General features: G+C 41.6%; 1 protein-coding gene across 2 annotated transcripts in view; it reads right to left on the reverse strand.

The window, feature by feature from the left end:
- Positions 1-21522, reverse strand: part of RBFOX1 (RNA binding fox-1 homolog 1) — a 2222576-nt gene that overhangs the window by 1229690 nt on the left and 971364 nt on the right. For both annotated transcript variants that reach the window (XM_077141880.1, XM_077141879.1), the window contains exon 7: positions 4025-4087. In XM_077141880.1, coding sequence (XP_076997995.1) covers positions 4025-4087 — 63 coding nt within the window. The remainder of the gene's footprint in view (positions 1-4024; positions 4088-21522) is intronic.

Here is a 21522-nt window from a genome sequence, read left to right on the forward strand (position 1 = left end):
ACCTGGGAGAAGACTGGCCCCCCCTTTGTGAGTGGGATGGAGTCTGTCTGATTTCTGTGGTAGGTATTTGGAGTGAGAAGTGACAGCCAGAACTAAGTGAAGATGTGTACAAGCAATCTTTGTAGGATATGACTCTGCGATTCAAGGATAGATCTGGACTCCATCTGGGCTTGTCCACTGAGAAATCAGAGGTGGATGCCTCAAAAAAGAATATTGACGAGCAAGTAGAGGATGAAAAAAATAACCTTTTGAAGACCCAAACTGGTCTTTTATTTAATGTCAATTATGTTTCTCCCATTCACACAATACTCCATCAGAAATTATTCATATATTTATCCATTCTTCCTCTGCTTACCCATTACTCTATGTGATAAATGCTGATTGTATATCTACTATGGGCCAGCACTAGAGTAGCTGCTGTGGGTATAAACAAAGGTGATACACTATTTAAGAACCAGCAAATAACAGGCATCAGTCAGCTAGAATGGACGCAAACTGGATTTTGGAGCAGGGTCCTGGAGGCCCTTCTTCAGTTCTGTATCAATTATTTAGTTCTAATTTAAAAGTAAATGTGAAAAAAAAAAAGTAAATGTGAGGAAGGCAGGATGGGAGGCATCCGGGATAGGGGGGCATGGAAGACACTTGGGGGATTAGAACAGCAGCAATTCACCAAACCATCCAGCCATAATAGTACAAAACAGCTGAGGATCAGCCTGGGCACAAGAATGGACAATCCAACCCTGATCCCTGGATTCATAGGGCCTGTGGTCTGGAGTTATCCTGTCCAATATGGAAATTACTTGCCACATGTGGCTGTTTACATTTAAATTAACTAAAAGTAAATATAATTAAAATGCAGTTTTTAGGTACCCAAAGGCCAAGTCTGTCTGGGGGCTACCATATTGGACAGATAAAGCACATTCACATCATGGCAAATAGTTCTTTGGGAGAATACTGGACTAAAGAAGAAGATAACCTGTTTTTAAAATTAATTTTTGCTCAATTAATCAACTATAATTTTGATTCAGAATCCTATGAAAATATAGAGGTCAACGACAGATTTCATTGGAAGTTAAATTTAAAAGTTGTATATAATCATTCTGAGGCTTAAGTTCAACAAATGATCCAGTCACCATAAACCTCTTATAGCATTCCTTTTAAGCAAAAATATCATAAAGGAATGTGGAAGAGTTAGAATCCTAAACAGATGTTGGATTGTATAAGCTAACTCTCTGTGTCAAGCATGTTGGCCATTGTGGGTCTAAAGGGTCCCAAAGCAGATGGAATTCTCTGGAAAAAAACAAACCACTGAAAGATAACTATAGTAAGTTGACTAGCGAACCCCCAAAAGATCTGTGCATGGCCTAATACCCTGAACCTGTAATGTGGCCTTATTTGGGAAGAGGCCCTTTGCAAATACACATAAGGATCTCGAGAATGGGATCATCCTGGACTCATGCTGGGTCCTAAATCCAACAGCAGATGTCCTTATAAGAAAAAGGCAGAAGAAGATCTGAGACACACAGTCAAGGAGACCGAGGGAGAAGGCGGCCATGGTAGAGGTAGGGATTGAAATAAGGCAGCCCCAAGCCAATGAATGCCTAGAGCGAACAGAAGCTGCAAGCAGCTGGGAAGGATTCTCCCCTGGAGATGTCAGAGGGAACATAGTCCTGCAGACACCTTGCTTTTGGACTTCTTAACGACTGTGAGGGAAAAAACTTCTCTTGATTTAAGCCACCAGCTTTGCAGTAATTTGTTGCGACAGCCCTAGGAAACCAATACAATAACCACATTTTGTAAGCTAGGAATGGAAATGGATTCTCTGAAGCCAGGAAGACAGTAGAAACCCTCAAACAGACCAAGATAAGATGTTAGTCTCTCTTCAAATGCCACAACAGTCCAGAGATAACAGAAAGCATGAGCAAATTCCAATGGCAACATGTTTGCTCCTGGTAAAATTCTACAAGGGATGGGGCAGTTTCCTAACAAACCATGTACCGTACACATGCTATAGGTGAAAAGAGAACAAGAACCAGTCATGGGGTCAACTTAGATGTTAGATCGTGTGCCAACCTTTCCGAGCTTGAGCTTCATTTTAGGGGATGCTGCCTTTTGGCCCTAGAAGTTCATTGAGGTTTGCTGCGCCAGAGAAGTTATCATTGCCAAAGAAAGCCACCATACCTATTAGTCACCCAGAGATTGGCAGCAGATCTAACCTCCCCAAAGAGGAGATTATCTATTTCTTCCTTCCATTTATTTTTTTAAATTATCAAATAGCTGCACGCTTGTCCAGAGCAGCAAATTAATATTTTTTTCCCCTTAGACTGCAATTGTAGTTACGGAAATTACAGTAGCCATAGACAAATTAACAACAGTTCCCACACAACATTCTAATTATCTATAGGACCAGAGCTTCCTCTAGGTTAAAAGCTTCAGTCCCAACACAGAGAAGAGCATGAATTTCTTTCTGAGAAACAACAATTTGTATTATCTTGAGAAGGCAGTGGGGTGGGAGCGACATGCCTAATCTGCAAAGGAATCTTGAAACCTTGCTTCCTCCATCCCTCCGCTCCCTGCCCCAGCAACACAAAGCATCTGGGAAAAAGGTTCCTACTTGAAACAAGAAAAGATAAAGTACCAAGCACATTTAACTTTACATCCAACAAATGTGAAGAGATTTCATGCCAAACAACCTCCTCCTTTTTACTTACAGAGCCTAGCAGTTTTCAGGAAATGCTATAGCCTGAACTTCAAAGGCATTAAAAGATAGATGCGGCATGGAGGGAATTAGACATGAAATTTCCTTTATTATGAGCAACAAAAGCCATAGGTCTAATCCCCAGTGTGATACAAGCTTTAGCTGATCAGGGTTACACTAAGTCATTCTGAGGCAGCTAACAGCTAATATGCCTGCTTTTAATTTCTTTCTGTCTCCTCCTTCTCCTTGTCTCCATTCGCATATGCACATTCCATAGCAATAAGGGGACTTTTGCAATACCACTAAGGGAAAGAGAATTCTCTTTGATCAGTCCATTTCCAGAACTGCATTCCCATAACCTCGAATTCTGTCAGGTCTTTTATGACATGGGATGATACTTGATGCATCAAATTATACTTCACCACTCTCATAAGTAGAATACGCTAAGCAATTCTGAAACCTAGAAAGAAAGCTTCTTCCTGAAGAATAAATATATCCTTAAAGGAGCCTTTTTAATGTTTAGATTTTTCATTAAATTATTACAGATTTATTCATAAAACAAATTGTTGAACAATTGCAGAGAATTTTATGGAGGGGCTGTGCACTTCCTCTACACCCCAAATGCTAGTGTATAGTGTGTGTGCGTGTATATACATATATATATATATATATATACTTCATATATATGAAGTTGGGGAAATTGAACAAAATACTGCTAGCTTCACCAAAAATAAAGTCCTTGTGTGCAATGAGAAAGGCAGACAGCAGAAAGTGCTTAGTTGCTAAAAACAAATGAAATTTCTAAAATCTACCCCAGCAACTTAAAGTAGAGAATTTTTTTCATTGCAGTAATTTTTATAGAACCATCACGTATTCTGGCTCTGAAAGAACCACATTTGTTGTTCCTAAATGCCGCAAGAAATATGTGGTCTCTCTAACTGATTTACATTTGCTGGCATTTCTTTCTACTTTGCAGGGTCAGGTAAATGGGGAGAGAGGACATGTTCTCTGATGAAAACATCTTGGCCAAAAAAAAAAAAAAAAAAAAGGAAAACAAAAGCACATTTATTTTAACCTCCAGTGTGTAATGGTGGGGTTAACTCACTGAGATTCCCACCCATTTCCTAATTTCTCTGTGGGAGTTTTACCTAACAAACCCTCTTCTCTTCTCTGAGTCCTATGCAGCAGGACAGAGAAGGAAGACACATGCAGGCAGCAGAGTATTCTTTGAGAATTTTATGCCTGCAGTAAAGAGATTTTTCATAGAGAGCATGATCAAAGAAAAGTATATGTTTACGCAATGAATTATTAGAACTGGTCACTTACTGAATGCTGAGTCTGACCAAGGAAGCTGTAAGTTCCACTTGCATGAGTTCTCTGAGCAGTTTCCTGGAGAATAAAAGAGGGGAAGAGGTTAGTTTTGATACGAAGGTATTTTTGAATTTTGGCCACATCGTTTTTCTCACGTTAATATCTGGTTGACATCTAAAATGTTTTTTTACTGTATTATGCATATAACAATGATGGCATTGAAAACGATGAAGTAGGAGTCATCTCCAGCTGATGACTAATCAGTTTTCTAATACAGAAGAATCGATACTTATGTATAGATCTGACAGACTTACTTGGTCCCCTATACCCAAGAGGGTTGACACTGACCTGTCCTTCTCTGGGGAGAAATCTAAGCAGCAGAGATGGGACTGAGTAGCAGAGTTCTAGAACCCTGATCCAGTACTTTCTTAATTATTCTCAGACTCCATACAATTCACCCATTTCAGAGCTTAATTATAAATAGTATCTGCATAATTTTTACTTCACATTTGATTCATCCACTGGTGCTGATAAATTAGAACACTGGAGAGCATCAAGTCATTCCAAAATATTGGAAGAAGAGGAAGACTTCTGTTTGGAAAAGCCTGGGGGTACGCATGGCTGTGAAGTGGTGGGGATGATGGCAGTGCTAGCCCGTCAATCTATCTCTCCATCCATGCATCCATCCATATTTTCTATCAATGACAGCACTACCAATTACCTCTGTGACCAGACATGCTACTAACTTTTCTGTGTCTCAGTTTCCACATCTGTAAAATGGGAATAAACATAGTACCAAACTCAAAGGATTTGTAAGTATTAAAAAATAATAGTTGTGAAGCACTTGGCATTGGGTCTTACACAAGGCAGTCAGTATTGTTTAAGAGTTTGCTATTACTATTAAGCCTCTTGTTCACATCAGGCACTGTCCTCTTGGTACATACAGTCCAAAGAGGAAGGCATAACTTGGTCAGAATGTCAGTGAAGGCTTCTGCAAGGATGTGGCAATGGAGCTGGAATCTTACAGGTGAGAAGAATGTAACCAAGTGAAGTGGAAGAACATGGGTTAGGAGAGAGAATAGGACAGAGAATAAAGGCAGGAAATGAACAACTACATTACTACTTTTGATAAATTCATGCCTCAACGAATTTCAGTCAGTTCAAGCTGGAGGAGAATCACAGTCCAAATAATAGGATAATAATAATAACAGCAACCACAATAGTAGTGTTATTGAACCCTTAGTATACACCAAGCTCTGTATTAAAATCTGTATGCATCTTCTAATTTAAGATAGTGATAGCCACTAGAGTCAGGTTCCATCATCTCAACACCCATCCCTCTTCCTCTCCAGTCACTTCTTCCTCTCACTAAGCACTCACACACACAAGATCCAGCTAAATCAAACTATTTAAAAGACACAAGGAACTCTTCAGCTCTGCCTTTTGATCATATCCTTCTCTCTTCTTGAGCTGCCATTCCACCTGGCCAAAATTTGAACTCATTGGTCAAGGTCAGCTCAAGTGTTACCTCCTCTTTGTAGCTGTCATGGCCCTTCCAGCTGGACTGAATTTTTTTCCGGGGGCCCAGTGACCTGTCATCCAGCCTTCTATCAAAACAAGAATTGTACATCTTTGCTAACCCTTTGTCGATGTGGCTTGCCCTGGGCACTCCAGGAGAGCAAGGGCAATGTTTTATTCCAACCTGTAGACTTATCACTAGGCACGATGCCCAGCCACTTAGCAGCTGCCCCCTTCACTGGACAACATAAGAGGCAATTCCTTGCCCAAAGTGCTGTAGCACCAAGGAAGGGCCTTGAACTGCATTCTGGAAAGAGGTTTCCTCTGACCAATAGGGTTTTCTTTGTTATTTCCACATGCAGTACCTACATAACAACAGTAAGTTGATGTCTACATCAGCTTTCTGCCCACACCTTTATATCTGCTTCTAATCTAACCTGTAGTAGAAATGAATTTTGTAACTTCCCCTTTATACTAAAAAGATTGGGCCAAATCCTTTAGGTGGAACATTTTATAAAAACAAAGGCTGAGAACCATTGTTATAAGTTGTGAATGGAAATGGTCATTAGCAATGGCACCAGCGAGCAAGGAAAACCTAAGACGTCTCTATAGTTCCAGAGGAGTGATGCTGGGATTTTGGTTTTTTGTTTGTTTGTATTCTTTTTAAAGTAAGATTGTCTTGAGTTTGCAATTACTCTTGTAAACTGCTAAACAAGCAATTTGTGACCAGGGAGAATCTCAGGCCCCAGTGGCACTCAGTGAAATTTTTATTATACCGAAACTATGTTGGAACTAAAGAGCTACAACCTGAAAAGATATGAGAACAAAGTCAGGCAGCGGGGAGGTGGATGCATGCTTGGCACATTAGTGGCCTTCACCCCTGCACTCCATCCGAATGGATACACAAAATAGTGAACTAATGACTTCCCCAACACAAGCTGATGATTTCTGCACATCCAGGATGTTGTTTAAGCCTCTAATTTTGACTCTCTTAACAGGGTTGGTGGATGCAACATTTCTGCTTCCATAGACTCTGCTTTAAATTCATGAATTTTCCCACATGGATGACCATAACAGGCTTCTAAGATCATCACAAGTTCCGAGTTTTGCACAACTCATCCCTCCAGAGAACAGGAGCAATCTACAAGATGCAGAGATACCCATGCTACCTGATTGTCTAAGATCTGGATCAATGACCTCTCATCTCACTCAGGGAAAGACCATACTCTGTGCCACAGCCTACACAGCCCTGCGCAGTAGGCTCCTGGCCATTGCTTCAGCCTCATTGAGTTACGTTATAAGCTATTTTATTTGTTGAACTGTGTCCACAAAAAGCCATGTTTAAGTCCTAACCCCTCTCCCATGAAGGTGACCTCTTTTGGAAATAAGGTCTTTGAAGATGTTATTAACTAAAATGAGGCCATACTGGATTAGGGTGGGCTCTAGTTCAAAATGACTGATGGTCTTATAAGAAGGGGAGAACTGGACTCAGACCCTAGGATAAGACCATGTGATGACTGAGGCAGCTACTGAAGCCCAAGGGTTGCTGGCAACCCACCAGAGGCTAGGAAGAGGCAAGGAAGGATTTCCCCCCTAGATTTGAGACTTCTAACCTTAGAAATGTTGCACAATGGGTGTCTGTGGTTTTAAGCCATGCAGTTTATTGTGCTTTATTATACCATCCCTAGAAAACTAAGACAACACCTCAACACACCCCAGCCTTGAATCCTTCTGCGCTAAACCCACAGACTGTCTAGCTTGGGATCATACTTTAACCTCCACCTGCTGCAGGGAGTTGTACACACTGTGCTTTTGACCTGAGCTGTTCTTAACACCTACTTAGCTCACACTCATCGTTACTCCCTTATGAAATCTTCTTGCTGCATGATCTGAAGAGCTGGGTACCTTTAGTTATTGTAGCTCTAATTTTACGTTTAATAAAAAAACTATTTGATTAAGGTTTACCTGTCTCACCACCATGTTAGCTCCATGAGGTCTGTTTCCTCACCACTGCAACTCCAGCTCTGATCACAGTGTCTTGGATATGGAAGGTGTTCAATATATATTTGACGAAGGGAGGAAGGGCGGTCTTGCTCACCCTGTTACTAACTGTAGATCCATTTTGGCTGAGGACTAAGCTTCTCTAAGCATTGTTATTATCACCACCACCACCACTTCCTCCTGGTGTGGCCCCAGAAATTATGCCTGAAGTACATGGTCCTGACTCCATTGTTAAGGCTTGTGTAGAGCTAGAATGAAACCTCATCTGACATAGGCTTGATCTCCTCCCAGAAAATTTGAAGATACTCTTTAGTTTCTGCTCCTGCCTAGAAGAGAGAACCCAGTGATTGCAGAGCTCTGTTCTCTGCCACTTGTGCAGAGGGGAGCCGGAGAAGGCAGACTTCAGAGCAGGACAATTAGAGAAGAGAGTGGGGAGGTAATGGGCTAGGGTTTGGGGATGGAGGTGGGGGACCACCTTGCTGCTGCCTTATTACTTAGCATTTCAAGGTGCTGGTCGCTCGTGGATCTGTCCATACCTCCTGCCTATCAATGCTGAGATTCACTTCTGTGCTATGAAATAAATCTTTCATTTTTTAGCATGTTCAAGTGGGTTTCTGTTGCTTGCAAACAATAGAGTCCCATAGAGGACACTGCTCTCTAAGGGTACACCTCAGGCAGCAAAGGAGATTCTCTGCCCAAATTATATGCCCTTGAACAAGTGCCGGCTTGACCACATGAGTCTCTGAGATTGGGCACAGGTCCTCCCTCTCCCCAACCGCCCTCCCCCCTCCCTCCAGCAGAGCTTCACAGGGGCCCCTGACCTTATCCCATTGTCTACAATTTAACTGTTCTTGGAAGGGGCCTGAAGCCATATCAGCAGCCTGCACACAGAAACATGGCTACTTCTATATAGGGCTTCATATGATGTGCAATTTGGTGATAGCAGAGCAGGGAGAGGCTAGTGCAGATGGCACCCGGGATGGAAGGCGGCGAGGGAGCCAGGATAAAGAGGGCACTGGGTCTTCTGCAGCCTAGGTGCAGAATTCCCTTCTGCCCAAGGGAATTCGGGGACTCCCAGCCATACAACACAAGAAGGCTGTCCTTCAGCCACTAGGAAACCACTGGGAAGATCCAGTGTGGACTTGAATTCACTGCCAGACCTAAGCACTCTGAGCTCTAAGCTCCAAACCAAAATGCAACAGTCCTAGAAATGTGTGGCTTATTTTCGAAGGAGAAGCATGGGATAAAGCTCCACTGCCACCAGGATCATGCTACAGCAGCAGGTGAGGCCAGAGCAGCATGGGAGGTCCTTTGACTCCAGAAGTGATTTCTCATGTAATAGGCATTGTCTTTTCTTGCACCCACCCTATCCCCTCATCAGACCCTTGGCCTTTTTGTTGAATATTTCCAAAATAGAGATTACTTTCCCCCTTATACTCATTTTAGTGTCTGAAGCTGAACGAGTAAAAGACCCAAGAACCAATAGTTTTAAACCAAAACTGACTGCTCTGTGGTTTTTTAACGACACCACGCCTTTGCACCGACTGCCTCCTCTGCCTAGGAGTCTCTTCCTTGTCATCTGCCTGGTAAATTGGACCCATCTCATAGCTTAAGCCTGGCCTCCTGGGGGACCCTTGTCAACTCCCACAAGTACAGTGAAGAGTTCCTCTGCCCAGCTCTTAACAATCTTCTTAGTATCTCTGAGGACTCACTACTTGTAGAGGCTCATTGGATCATTAGCACTTTGAAAGTCCCAGGCTGTGCCTTATCTCGTTCATGAGTGATGACAGCATAGGGTACAGATGTAGACCTTGGTGCGAAATCTATTCTCTCATTCTTTCAGCTAGGTCACTTCGGGCAAGCTGCTCGACCTGTCTAAGTCTCAGTTTCCTTCTCTATAGAATGGGCATAACCCTCTTGAGAGGGTTGCTGTGAGTATGAGATAATTACCTGGCAAGCAGTAGGTGCCTAATAAATGTTTATCAATTCATCAAGCCAAACCACCAAGCGTTATGCCTGTTTAATCCTTCCAGACCTTCCAGTAAAGAAAGATTTAAGTTCTGTGCAAAAATTTGCCAGCGAGGTAAGTTTACAGTCTGTGCCAGCCTAGCCCAAACATAGCAGCAGCACCTGGCACATAGTAGGTGCTCATTAAAGATTTCTGAAAATAATAAACCAAAGGATCTCCTCTTTTACTGATGAAATACAATTGTAGCAGCTACTCCCAAGGCTCATATTTAACTGGTCATACTGTTCAAATGTAATAAACATCAGTCTGCCTGGCACATTTAATTTGGTTGTACTTCCTCATTCAAAAAGGGCTCAGGTTCAGTATTGTGACTGTACCATGGAAGAATTCCTCGCAATCCCCCTCCCTAGGGAAACCAAAGCCCCAGGGACCTCCGGGAGACTAATGATATAAACCCCCACACACACCCCTGTGAGGCTTATTGTTGGTGTGTTTAATTTCCTGTCTTGGCCTTATAGGAGATTTCTAATGTTTGGACTGTAGGGTATGTTCTGATTAAAAATAATCCTCCCAATTATGGTCTGGCATGAGCCTCCTGTCACATGTACTCTGCCACTGGCCTCGGCGTCTCTGTCAGCAATAATTGTGTCTGCAGTACCTAACCGTAAATGAAAACCCAAGGGGCAAGTTTGGGTCCCTGGATCCTGGGCTGTGCCGGATCTTTTAATTTGCACTGTCTGTCAAAAGGATGCGGCTTTGTGTGCTCAAAAGAAATCCTCAGACTCTCAGATTCAAGGCCAGAGAGAGCACAGGTACAGCAGACTTCTCTGAGAAATTGTATTTGAACCCACTAGAGATAACAGGGTGAGTGTAAGGTGATGAGGCTCTTTTTTTAGATTTTTACTCCAAACTTTAGCTAGAACCAGTATGAAAAGGAAGCTGAACTCCAGGGAAATTTCAAGGTGTATTTACATTATTTTTCCATCCAAGTACATAAGACAGGACACTGAATTCAAAGTGCACGATGAGAGCTCTGAAAGGAAAGATACACATGAGACCTGATTATTTCAGTCTCTTTAAAATTAAAACTTTCTGGATGTGGAGTAAGAGGAAAGAAGTAGATGCCTTTTCCCTGAGAAATATCATCAGGCTGTTTCCGTACAATCAGGGAGGGTTCTCCCAAATGCTGGACCTAGATAAGGTGCTAGAAACATACTGTTGAATCCAAAAAAGGATCACTTGGAAGTCATTACTAACAACGTTCTGTTTTAGGGCAGCAAAGTGGAAGACTAACTGGGACAGGCCTCTACACCCTTCTTCTCTTTTAAATAACTGTGCCTACACAGGAATGAAGATTTTTGGTTCTACTCATAATCACACTGTTTCTCCCTACAAGAGGGAGACGGTCAGACCTTAACCTGGGAAACTCAATCTAGAGGTGGAGGTGGGCTATAGGACCCTTGCTGAGGAATGGATCATTGGGACAAGAAGAGACTGTGCCAGGAAGCCACAGACAATGGATTGAAGTTAATGGCCCTGGTTTAGACTCAGGGCCAAAGGTACCCTCTGAGGGCAGATGTGGTAGACAAGGAGAAAGGCCAGCAGATAAAGTCCATCGGCATAACGGGGAGGAGAATGTAGGCCATGCAAGGAGAAGCAGAACAGAGCTGTCCACCAGATCAAAGGGAAAAGAGAAGGCAGAACCCCTCACTCTGTCCCATACAGGAGCGTTGGTTGGTCCACAACAGGAACATCCTGCATCTTCCCAAGAAAGCCCTCCTATGGTGGAGCCTAGCTTCAGTAGGCTTCTGTTCCCTACAGCCTATGGTTTGCTGGCTAAGTTATCCAGGTAAAACCCATTCTGGGCCATAGTAGGTAGGTTGCCAAGCTAAGGCAACTGTGCCAGTGAAGCTTCCCATGTAGACCAAGGATTGGCAAAGGACAGCAGGTGGGTCAAATCCAACACACAACCTGTTTTAGTAAATAAAGTTTTATTAGAACACAGCCACATCCATTTGTTTATGTATTATTTATGTTATGTATTACCTACAACTGCTTTTGCACTAAAAATGACAGAATTGTGTAGCTGGCCCATGAAGCCAAAAATATTTACTATTATGTTCTTTACTGAAAAAGTTTGTCTACCCTAAAACAGAGGTATATGTAGAGTCACAATACTGGTTTGCAAAGGTTTAAATAAATATTAATAATTATCATCATCAATATTATCACCTGATACTTAATAGCCCCTCTAAGCATCACAACATTCATCAGTTACCTTTTACTGATGCTAAACCAAGGGTTTAAGAATTTGAAAGGACTCGCTCCAGATTGTACCACTAGTAATCAACAAAACTAGGATCTAAATGCAGTTCCGCATGACTCTAACACTCTACTTTTAACCAGTATTTATTGTGCCTCTCATCTTTATTGTTGTTCTGTTTGTTCATTTGTTTTAAATGGAAACATTGACTACTTTGGCTTTTTGGTGGGACCCTGGGGCTCATTTCTAGCAGGAATAAAGAAAGTGCAATCAACCACTTCACAAAACAGGTTCCTCAAAATGTTTCCCTCTACCAAACCCACTACTAACCCAGAGAACTCCATATTTCCACTGTTAAAAAGGGGCAGTTTACTGTGACCTATGGTGTTTTCTTAGCAGGAGGGTCCAAGGGGCAGGACAAAGTAAACCAGATAAAGGGTATTTAATTCCAGCAGACAGATTCCTAGATTGAACACAAAAGACTGGACAAAAAGAAAAGGAGCTGCTGGCTAATTGTTTGCAGAGAATTATTTAGAAAATGAAAATATTCCCTCTGCAGCAGAAAAAGCCAGTGGGTTCCTTCCAACCTGAGGAATGAGGCTTTTCAGCAAGTTTTCAGAACACTGAATTTGCTTGGCTCCATCTAAAGCTGGTCTAGTACAACGCAGTGTGAAGGAGACCAAGGCATTTTGTCCATGTAGAAGCCATCAAATGTCTCACATAAAAAACTCAGGATAGAGCAGGACAATCAGACTCTGCAGAGTGGTGATGCTGAAAGCCCTATTACCTCTAAAGCAAGGAAAGTGTATCAGAGAGGACTTGGCCACACCCACCAGGCTCCAGGCTCCACGAGCAGAAGCTTGAAGAGAAAGGAGACCCTCTGTGTGGTTTCTACAGGCCATTCAAATCTCAGCTCAAATACTGCTTCCTTTGCAAAGCTGCCTTTGACCCTGTCTCTGCAGCAAAGTTAGGAAAGGCTTTGGTGCCAGTTCCTGTATCTCTGTTATAACTATATGCAGAAACATCACCATTTGATCGGTGTCCTGCGGGACTGAGAGCTCCACGAGGGCCAAGTCTCAAGTGGTCTCTCAACCATCTCAACTGAGGCCCATGGGGTCATCACTACCTCTCCCTATGGAAAGCTCTTTCTTTAGCCCACTCCCTTCCCTATCCTATGTCCAGCTTCTCATGGTTCAGTCAGAGAATAGGTCAAAACATTCAAAGGGATGAGTGTGTGTATGAAGGAAGAGCTTTGACCCTGGAGGGGCTGGGGCATACCAACCTGATACAAAATCTAGCTCCAGCACTTACTAGCTGTGTGACCTTGGACCAGTTATTTTACATCTCTGGGCCTCAATTCTTTCATGTATAAAGTAGAAATGAAACACACTCTTTCAATTAAATGAGATAACACAAGAAAATGGCATAGAGTACTGATGTATCAGGTTCTCAGAAAGCTATAACTGCTCATTAATTAATTATCTCAGATACATACATTTGTGAGTATATGTGAAAAGATTATAAAGACAATAGCAATGGCAATAGCAGAACAATGATAAATATCTAATATTTACTCTGTGCTATACACAGTAATAAACAACATGCATGTAGCTTTGCACTGAATTTGACTTGCATCCAATGCTGTGGGTAATGTTATGTGCAGATATCAGATGAAACATGAAGTTTTGAGAGGTTAGGTATTTGTGCATGATCCCACTGAGAAGCCAGACTTTGAAACCTGATATTAACAGCAAATGTGCTACATTTGCTTTCAAAGAGAATGGTCCTATTCCAGGTATTCAATTCATGACTGTGACTGTCCAAAAAGGGACCTGGTACCACCACCACCTAAAATAGGCATGCTTTTACAGGACATGGCACTGACACCTGCCATGAAGCCATGATCAGTTCATACATGCAGGAAGCTGCTGCACAGGGAATCATCCCTTCCTGACCAGTTCATATTTGTTCTTTTTCATCAGCTGACTAGTCTAGTTCATCCTTGCCTTTAGTGAGAGAGGCTGTACAGGTATGAGCAACAGGCTTACAAAGAGAGGGCTCTCGGACATAGTAATTCTAAGCGACCATCTCCTCTTTGACCGACTGGCCTTTCCCTAAACTTCCAATTCCCCACCCCACAGACCTATGGTCCCAGCGGGAAGATACTCCTGGGGGAGACTGGAGATTTTAATTGCCCTCCTTCCATGCAACCAGGCAGGTTGGAACTAAACCAACCAGTTTCACTGGTGTGCAAAGGAGATGGAATATAGTAATCAGAAAGCCTGCAAAAGGCTGAGATACAGACAGATTTATAGAGCTGGGATACAAAGCACATCATTGGGAATGCATGACATTTTTGTTCATTAATCATCTTTTACTTTGAATCTATTTCTCAATGAAAAGTAGCTTTCCGTTTCTATTACCAAGATTAATGTGTCAACAAGGCACAAAAGCATAAACTAGACAGTAGTGGAAAAGGAAAAGAAAGGCCAAAAAAAAAAAAAAAGCAGAAGAAGGAAAGAAAGAAAAAAAACCTCAGTATATAGTGTGATATATTTTCTCAGATTACTGCTTTATTTACACCACTGAGAACACTTTACTTTCAGGCTTCATAATTCACTGCTCTATAAAGAAAAAGAAACCAGCTACCAGCCACCTGCTTCACCATGGACAAAGAAAATATACCATAAAGAAAATCCAACCTCCACCCTGTGGGTCTCAATTTTAAAAAATTCTATTTAATATATGTTGGACTCCAGAGCACCTTATTACATTATTTAATTCAGAACAGGGAAGATGTTTCAGAATAAAAATGGCACTAAAGTGATAGGAACTAAGTGATGAAATGTGGACATCATATTTTCTCCAGGGAGATAATCAGCTTATCAGAATTCATTTCAACCTATGCAAGGTCTCACAACTACACTGAAAATTCAACTGGTCTCATCATCTCAAGAATGTAATCTCAAGGAAACAGTAAAACTATCAAGGCAAGCTTGGTGCAGTGATCTTTATGTATAAGATGGTAAGCATCAGATCTCAACACAAGCACCGGGGCACGCTCTGTTTCTAAGTAAAGGGGAAACCTCTACATAAAATATATGAAGTATCTTTGCTGAAAATACCTTTCTTTTTCTTATTCACTGAGGGTGCTTTTCGAAGATGCATTGCTCCATCTTTGCAACTAAACATTCCACCCAAATTTGGGGGCCTGAAAATAAAAGGCTCTACAAAAACATTTTCCTAAATTAATCACTAAGGAAGTTTGGGTTTTAGTCTCATTCCGGCCACTAACCAGCTGTTCGACCTTGATTAGGTTATTAAACTCTCTCTGGGCCTCAGTTTCTCCGACTGCACAAGCAGGAAGTAGGGCTTTCTTGTTTTGACATGTGATTTTCTTTTAATCGCTCCATGGTTTCTCAGGAATCAGATTCACTCAGAACCTCATAAGAAGAAAAATCAAGAGCAGCAACAAGATAGCTCAAGAATGCCTGTAAGTCTCAAAAGAAGTCAATATCTTAAAAGGATATACCATATATATCTCAGTATAAACTGTCCCTCACAAAATGATAAATTAAAAAAACTATATACTGAAAGCCCATCTAGTCAGGAGGGAATACCTAATTTTAAAAGGAGTGCCATGGATTTCAGAAGATAAAAGGAAATTCCCTATAGGCAATCTCATGCTCAGCAAGGAACAACCAGGCCATTTGGAACAGTGATCCAGAAAAACAAAGACAAAGAAACGAAGGAAAAACAGCTCGGCAGAAAAGTGGATCAATACAGCTCGCCACGTCTCCTTCCACGTGGGAGAGTGGAAAGTCATAAAACAAGACTGAAGTCATAAAAAGGTTGGTCAGTGCTCAGAGGGTCACAGCAGGAAACCATCAAAAGCTACCGGTGCAATGTGAACTTCATCCAAATCTGTTTGGGATAATATTTTCTTTACAGCCTGATTTTACATAAGAAATGAACACCGTGGATACAGCCACAGGGAAATTAGTCAGTAATGTGCAATGGTAAGAATCTGAGAAAGAAATCATTCAAAGCACAGGTTCTGATTTTTCTCTAAGCTTGACATTGGGACATTTACTGAACTTTCTGAACATTCAGTCCCCCGATTTTTCAGCCTCTTCCTCTGACAGACGGTTAGTAGAATCTACATCAAAGGGCTATGTGCTGAGTACATGAAATAAAGTATGTGAAATGCTTAGGACAAAGTTTGCACATACTCTTTGCTAAATGTTAGCAACTCTTATTATGTGAAGCCTCCCATTTTTGGGTTCAAATGGAGTAGGAGCAGAAAACTGGTGTTTATAGAGCACCTAAGTTCCAGCCACTCTCTTGAAATTTCTCTAGAAATTACTTCATTGAATCATCTTCACAATATAATGTGAAATGTACTTGTACTCACATCTCAGGGAACTAGTTCTTGTAACATGCCAAATTACCCTAAAATGCTTCAAACTTCCACATATTCAGAAAAAGTACCATATTAATAAATATCATTTACTTTTCCATACCATTTTTGAAAACTAGTCCTTAATTCTAATCATGCAAAATCCTAGCCATGGAACAGGAAGGAACATTAAAAAAAAAAAAAAAACAATAACAAAAAACCCTCTATATCCTTCAGGATACACGCGTAGAACCTCTGAATTATCCCCATGGATTTAGAGTCTGAGTGTGCATAATTTCAGATCTGAAATATAGAGGGATCTTAAATAAGCCTACAGAATAAATTAAAGAAGTTAAAAGAAAAAACTAAACCTAAAAACTTCTACATTCCACAATTTTCATGGTTCTATTTCTAATCCTCAAGGACTTTTTTCAAGGACAATTTAGAGAAAGTGAATTTTCTTTAAAGGAACAGAATGTAAGTTGCTTTAGTTCATTTTAATTTGTACATCTGCTCATTCATTCATTCAGCATTTTCTGGGCTCTCACTTTATTAAATATAGCAAAGTATGGAGTTAGGTACAGTTGTGATTTCAGAGATGAATGGGGCGTTCCATTTTTCAAATGAGCTCACATTGATATTAGCTAATATAAGGCACTGGAAAATCAGGTTCTGAACAAAGAAACAGAACGGCAGTGAACTCGGACTTGGAGGGGTGGGATGGGGGAGGGAGCAAGATGATTCATGGCAAATAATTAGATTTCGTCTCTTCAACCATCAGATTAGGGGAGGTGAAGTATTGGAAAAATTGCTGCTGAATGAGCGGGCTTGGGTAAACAGGTGGAACCACGAAACCCAATGGCAAACTAGGGAGTCAGGAGTAATCTTCTGGGGCTACAGCGTGTGAAGGATGATAAAAAAGGACGGAAGGATGAGACCAGATGGAGAAGGCTTCACGGGTCCTACCTTACAGCTGATTTATGCAGCATTTGCTATGTGCGAGGGACTCTGCCTAAAGCTTTGCACAGTTTACCTCTCTGCGTCTCTCTAATGACTACGAAGCAGGTATTTTCAACATCAGGGCTTTTTTTTTGTCTTTATTAGTAAAGTCGTGGATTTACAGAACAATCATGCATAAAATACAAGATTCCCGTATATCACCCTATTCTTAACACCTCGCAGTGCTGTGGAACTGCACTGAACTGTGTTGACGATAGTATAAGTTTATAACTGCAGTATTAATTACAGTCTATAATTAAACTTGGGGTTCACCATGTAGTATAGTTCCATGGATTTTATTTGTTAATTCTTTATTCTGTTACCACATATAAAATATAAAATTTCCCCTTTTAATCACATTCAGATATATAATTCAGAACTGTTAATTACATTGACAATTTTATGCTACCAGCACCACTATCGCCAAAATATTTCCATCATCCCAAATATGAACCCTGTACATTTTACGCCTGAACTTCCCATTTCCTATCCCCACCCTGTCCCCAGGTAAGCTGTACTCTAGATTCTGACTCTATGAGCTGGCTTACTCTAATTATTCCACATCAGTGAGATCATACAATATTTGTCCTTTTGTGTGTGGTTTATGTCATTCAACATGATGTCTTCTCAGTGCCAGTTTTACAACTGAGGAAACTGAGTTCAGAAAGCCTGTTTGCCTAAAGCCATCTGGGGACAAACAGGTGGTACCATGATCTCAACCGACACCTGCTAGACCCCAAAGTCCATGCTCTATGAATGCACTATAAATAAATGAATTTAGGCTTCTGTTGGTAGTCACCTAGATCCATGAAGGATGTCTGAATAAAGAAATGATAGAATCTGGCTGGTATTTTAGGAGAATTACCAGCACAGGTTGGAAAACAGACTGTAGGTGAGAGAGATGGTAATGGACGCTTGGGAAGCTTTTATAAAAATGTGTCTCCAAAGCAAATTTATCTGATTCCTTATTTGTGTTTCACCTTTTGCTGGCTTTATGACTTTGGCCAAGTACTCAATCTCTCTGAGCCACAATTTTTGCATGGGAATCTTAGTGATACTACTCATCTCAATAGGGTTATTTTGAGATTAAATGAAACAATGTATTTAAAGTATTTAAATCTGTCTGGATAATTGCAGCCACTTAATGTTATTTATTTTATCATAGTTAAAGGAAGATGCACTGAAGAACAATAGAAAAAATGAATCAGCACTTTCAGATGGGTCTTATGCTCTAGACTTTTGGATTTTCTTCTTGTTGTTAACATTCAGACTGCATCCCTCCTTTTTAAAGTTACCATCACCTACACCATAGACCAGAGTTGCTTTCCTTGTAAGTCAGACTGTGACTTGAGAGGGCAGATGCTCTTTGCCTGGGACACAGTGAAAGCCACAACAGGTTAGCATGGGGAAGAGGTAAGGTCCATTTTTCTTCTCTTCACTATTAACAACTTCTTGGTATGCCCTAACTGTGTTTCTATTTGGGCTCATAAGTTCCAAATTACTATGCAGGGTATGCCAGGTCATCCATGGACCAAAACAGATTGTAATTCCAAATTTTCCCATTAACACATAAGAAGAGATGTGGCACTTATAAGTAGGGGATTGTATTTGCATCCAACAAATACATGAACTTACCATGATTGGTTTCATTTCAAAAGCTAACCTTTGGAAACACTCTCTTGAGATGGCTTGTCATTCTCAAACCCTGCTTGGTATATTAACACTAACAGTATTTTTTACTATTTAATGAGTACTCTTGCTAATCCAGAAGAATGGTCTTGGTGAATCACATGCGTGTACAATGTTAACTGAACCCATTAGGATCTGCTTAGCTAAAGGGTAAGTTCAGACACATTACAGCTGCATTCAACTGAATTTGAAAAGGAATCATCAAGCCTTGCCAGCTGTTATACTCTGATTATTCTGGAAACATAAAAACAAAACAAGAATTTGTCAAATAAATTGACAATTGTTTTCTAAATCTTGGGGATACATCCTTTACCTGGGGCACATACTAATGGGAGGCACCTGGGGACCACGAGGAATCTCTGAGGCATGAGTAGCACAGCTGTGGGTACCGTGTGCTGCTAGACAAGGGTGCAGGTCAAGCACCCTGGGTGCTGTAGAATTAGGCTAACAGACCCTACAGTCATTCTCATTTTACAGAGGAGGAAAATGAAGGTTCAGAGAGGTCACATACAGTGTCCAAGGTCACAGTGATGGTGAGGACACCAGTAAGTAGCAGGACTGGGATTTAAGCCACCATCTGACAGCAGCTCCTTGGGTCTCCGCTCTATGCTCTCTTAATGGTCACCCATCTATGGCCTCAGGGGGTTCTATGTGCTACGCAGTGAGCTAGGTATTCTTATAGTATCACCCCCTATAATCATTACGACAAATCAATAGGTGGGCACAGCCGTTAGGTTCCATTTTCCAGATCAGAAAAAATGAGGCTTCCAGGGGAAAGGTCATTTGCCCAAAGCCTCCTGGCTTCTTAGAGGAAGAGCCAGGATTCTGCTTCCAGAGACAAATATTGTCTTCTTTGAATATTCAGCACTGAACTCAGCACAAACTTGGCACCCAACATTTGATGAGCATGTGAGGGCACCAATGGCTGAATTCACAGATGAAAGCTCTGAGCCAGGTACCTTCAGGACTGTACCCATGGCAGCTAGCAAGGTGCCTAGTACACAGGTGGTGCTCAATAAAGGTGCACTGAAAAAGCAGCCGACTGTATGACTGGGTGGATGAAGCTCCTGGGCGCTGATTCCTCTGCAGCTGGGGTGGGGAGGGGGGCGCTGTTTGCTGATTGTGTCCTAAACCTTTTTATTCCATTCCTGCCCTCGATGATAACCGTTCAGAAATGTGTGAATAGAATGGCTGTGTTACATCTGCTGTCCTGTTGGATTAGCTTGTGGCCCAGGGGACATTATCAGCGCCAAGGATCATAATCCTTCACTCCCTATCTCTTTGCAAACAAAACGCTCCCAGGGTTCTCTGAAGTAACCTTCAGCTTTGCGAACAGCCAGCTCTGAAGGTTTTCCTCCTGAGCTGTGCTCTGTCCCCTCTGCATTTCAGGAAAGAGGCCAGCTGCAGGTAAGGGTACCTTTGGCATCTTTCACTGCATCAGCAATTTCACCCCAGTGATCTGACACGTGAGAAATAAGACCGCTTATCAATAAAGCAAGTGCCCAGCAGCTTTTAGGGCTGCGGAAGGGGCCTGCTGGTAGCTGCAAATCTCTCTCCAGTGCATTTGAGTTTGACACTTAATATTCAAACCCAACTACAGGCTATGTACTCAGAGGATAAAAGTCGGTAATAGCACACAGATCCACCAGGCTGATGCGCTGAGCATACAAACCTCTGGTGTAAAGACTCATTTAAGAGCTTTCTGCCACAAATGGCATTGGACTTTAGAGAGGGAGATGGAGAGAGGAATAGAGAAAAAACATGGTAGTGGTGAAAACAAGTTAAGATTATCACATGCTGATTCTGCTTTAAATTCTCAAGGATTGGTGGTAGAGGCAGGGTTTAGGGAACAAACTAACTAAACAGACATGTATCTTGCTTATCAGCTTGTCTCCTTAAATGACAGGGAATAACTAGAAAAATATAACACAATAGCTCATTCCCGCCATTTGAATTAATTGTGTTGATGTTCTTTATTTTCCCCAGCAGGACTCAAAATAAGAGAAACATTTCAGCGATTACACATCATAACAGAGAGATAACCACAGGGACAATCTGCTATTTATGCACCAGTTGCCAAAACATAATTTTGTAAACATGCATTAACCTAAGAGTGTCCCACCTCCACTGGGACACTGCAGAATCTCAGGGTTTCAGCCTCTGCAGAATCTCAGGGTTTCGCACAATGTTGGTACCCAATAACTGCTGAATGAATTAATTAGTCCACAAGCAAGCACAGTCCTAGTTCTGCCTCTTACATAGAAATTCTGCTCTAAGCCTTGGTATAAAATCAACGACAACAAGCCTGACATCATTGAGGGCACATCCATCTAACCCCCGGATGTGATATTTAAACAACTGCTGCTCAAAACACTTTATGAAGGTTACCAACATTTACCAGTCAGCGTTAAATGCTTACAATTCTGACCATGCTCCTTTGGATAAGGACTGGGTTTCCCCCACCCCTACCCACCTCTATTGCCTCCAGGCCACATCACCACAGGACCCCTGTAAGCATTTGAATTTTTTACCTCCTGTTTACATATTTAGAGAGTAAGGCAAATAGAGTGCCATCATTTCACTCACTGAAGTGCTTTTCCTCTATTCTTAGGGTGAACATCCACACAATCCATCTCACCTTCCCGCCCCCCAGAATTCTCAAACAGTACAAACCC

The sequence above is a fragment of the Tamandua tetradactyla genome, chromosome 23 (assembly GCF_023851605.1).
Source record: "Tamandua tetradactyla isolate mTamTet1 chromosome 23, mTamTet1.pri, whole genome shotgun sequence".
Taxonomy (NCBI): Eukaryota; Metazoa; Chordata; class Mammalia; order Pilosa; family Myrmecophagidae; genus Tamandua; species Tamandua tetradactyla.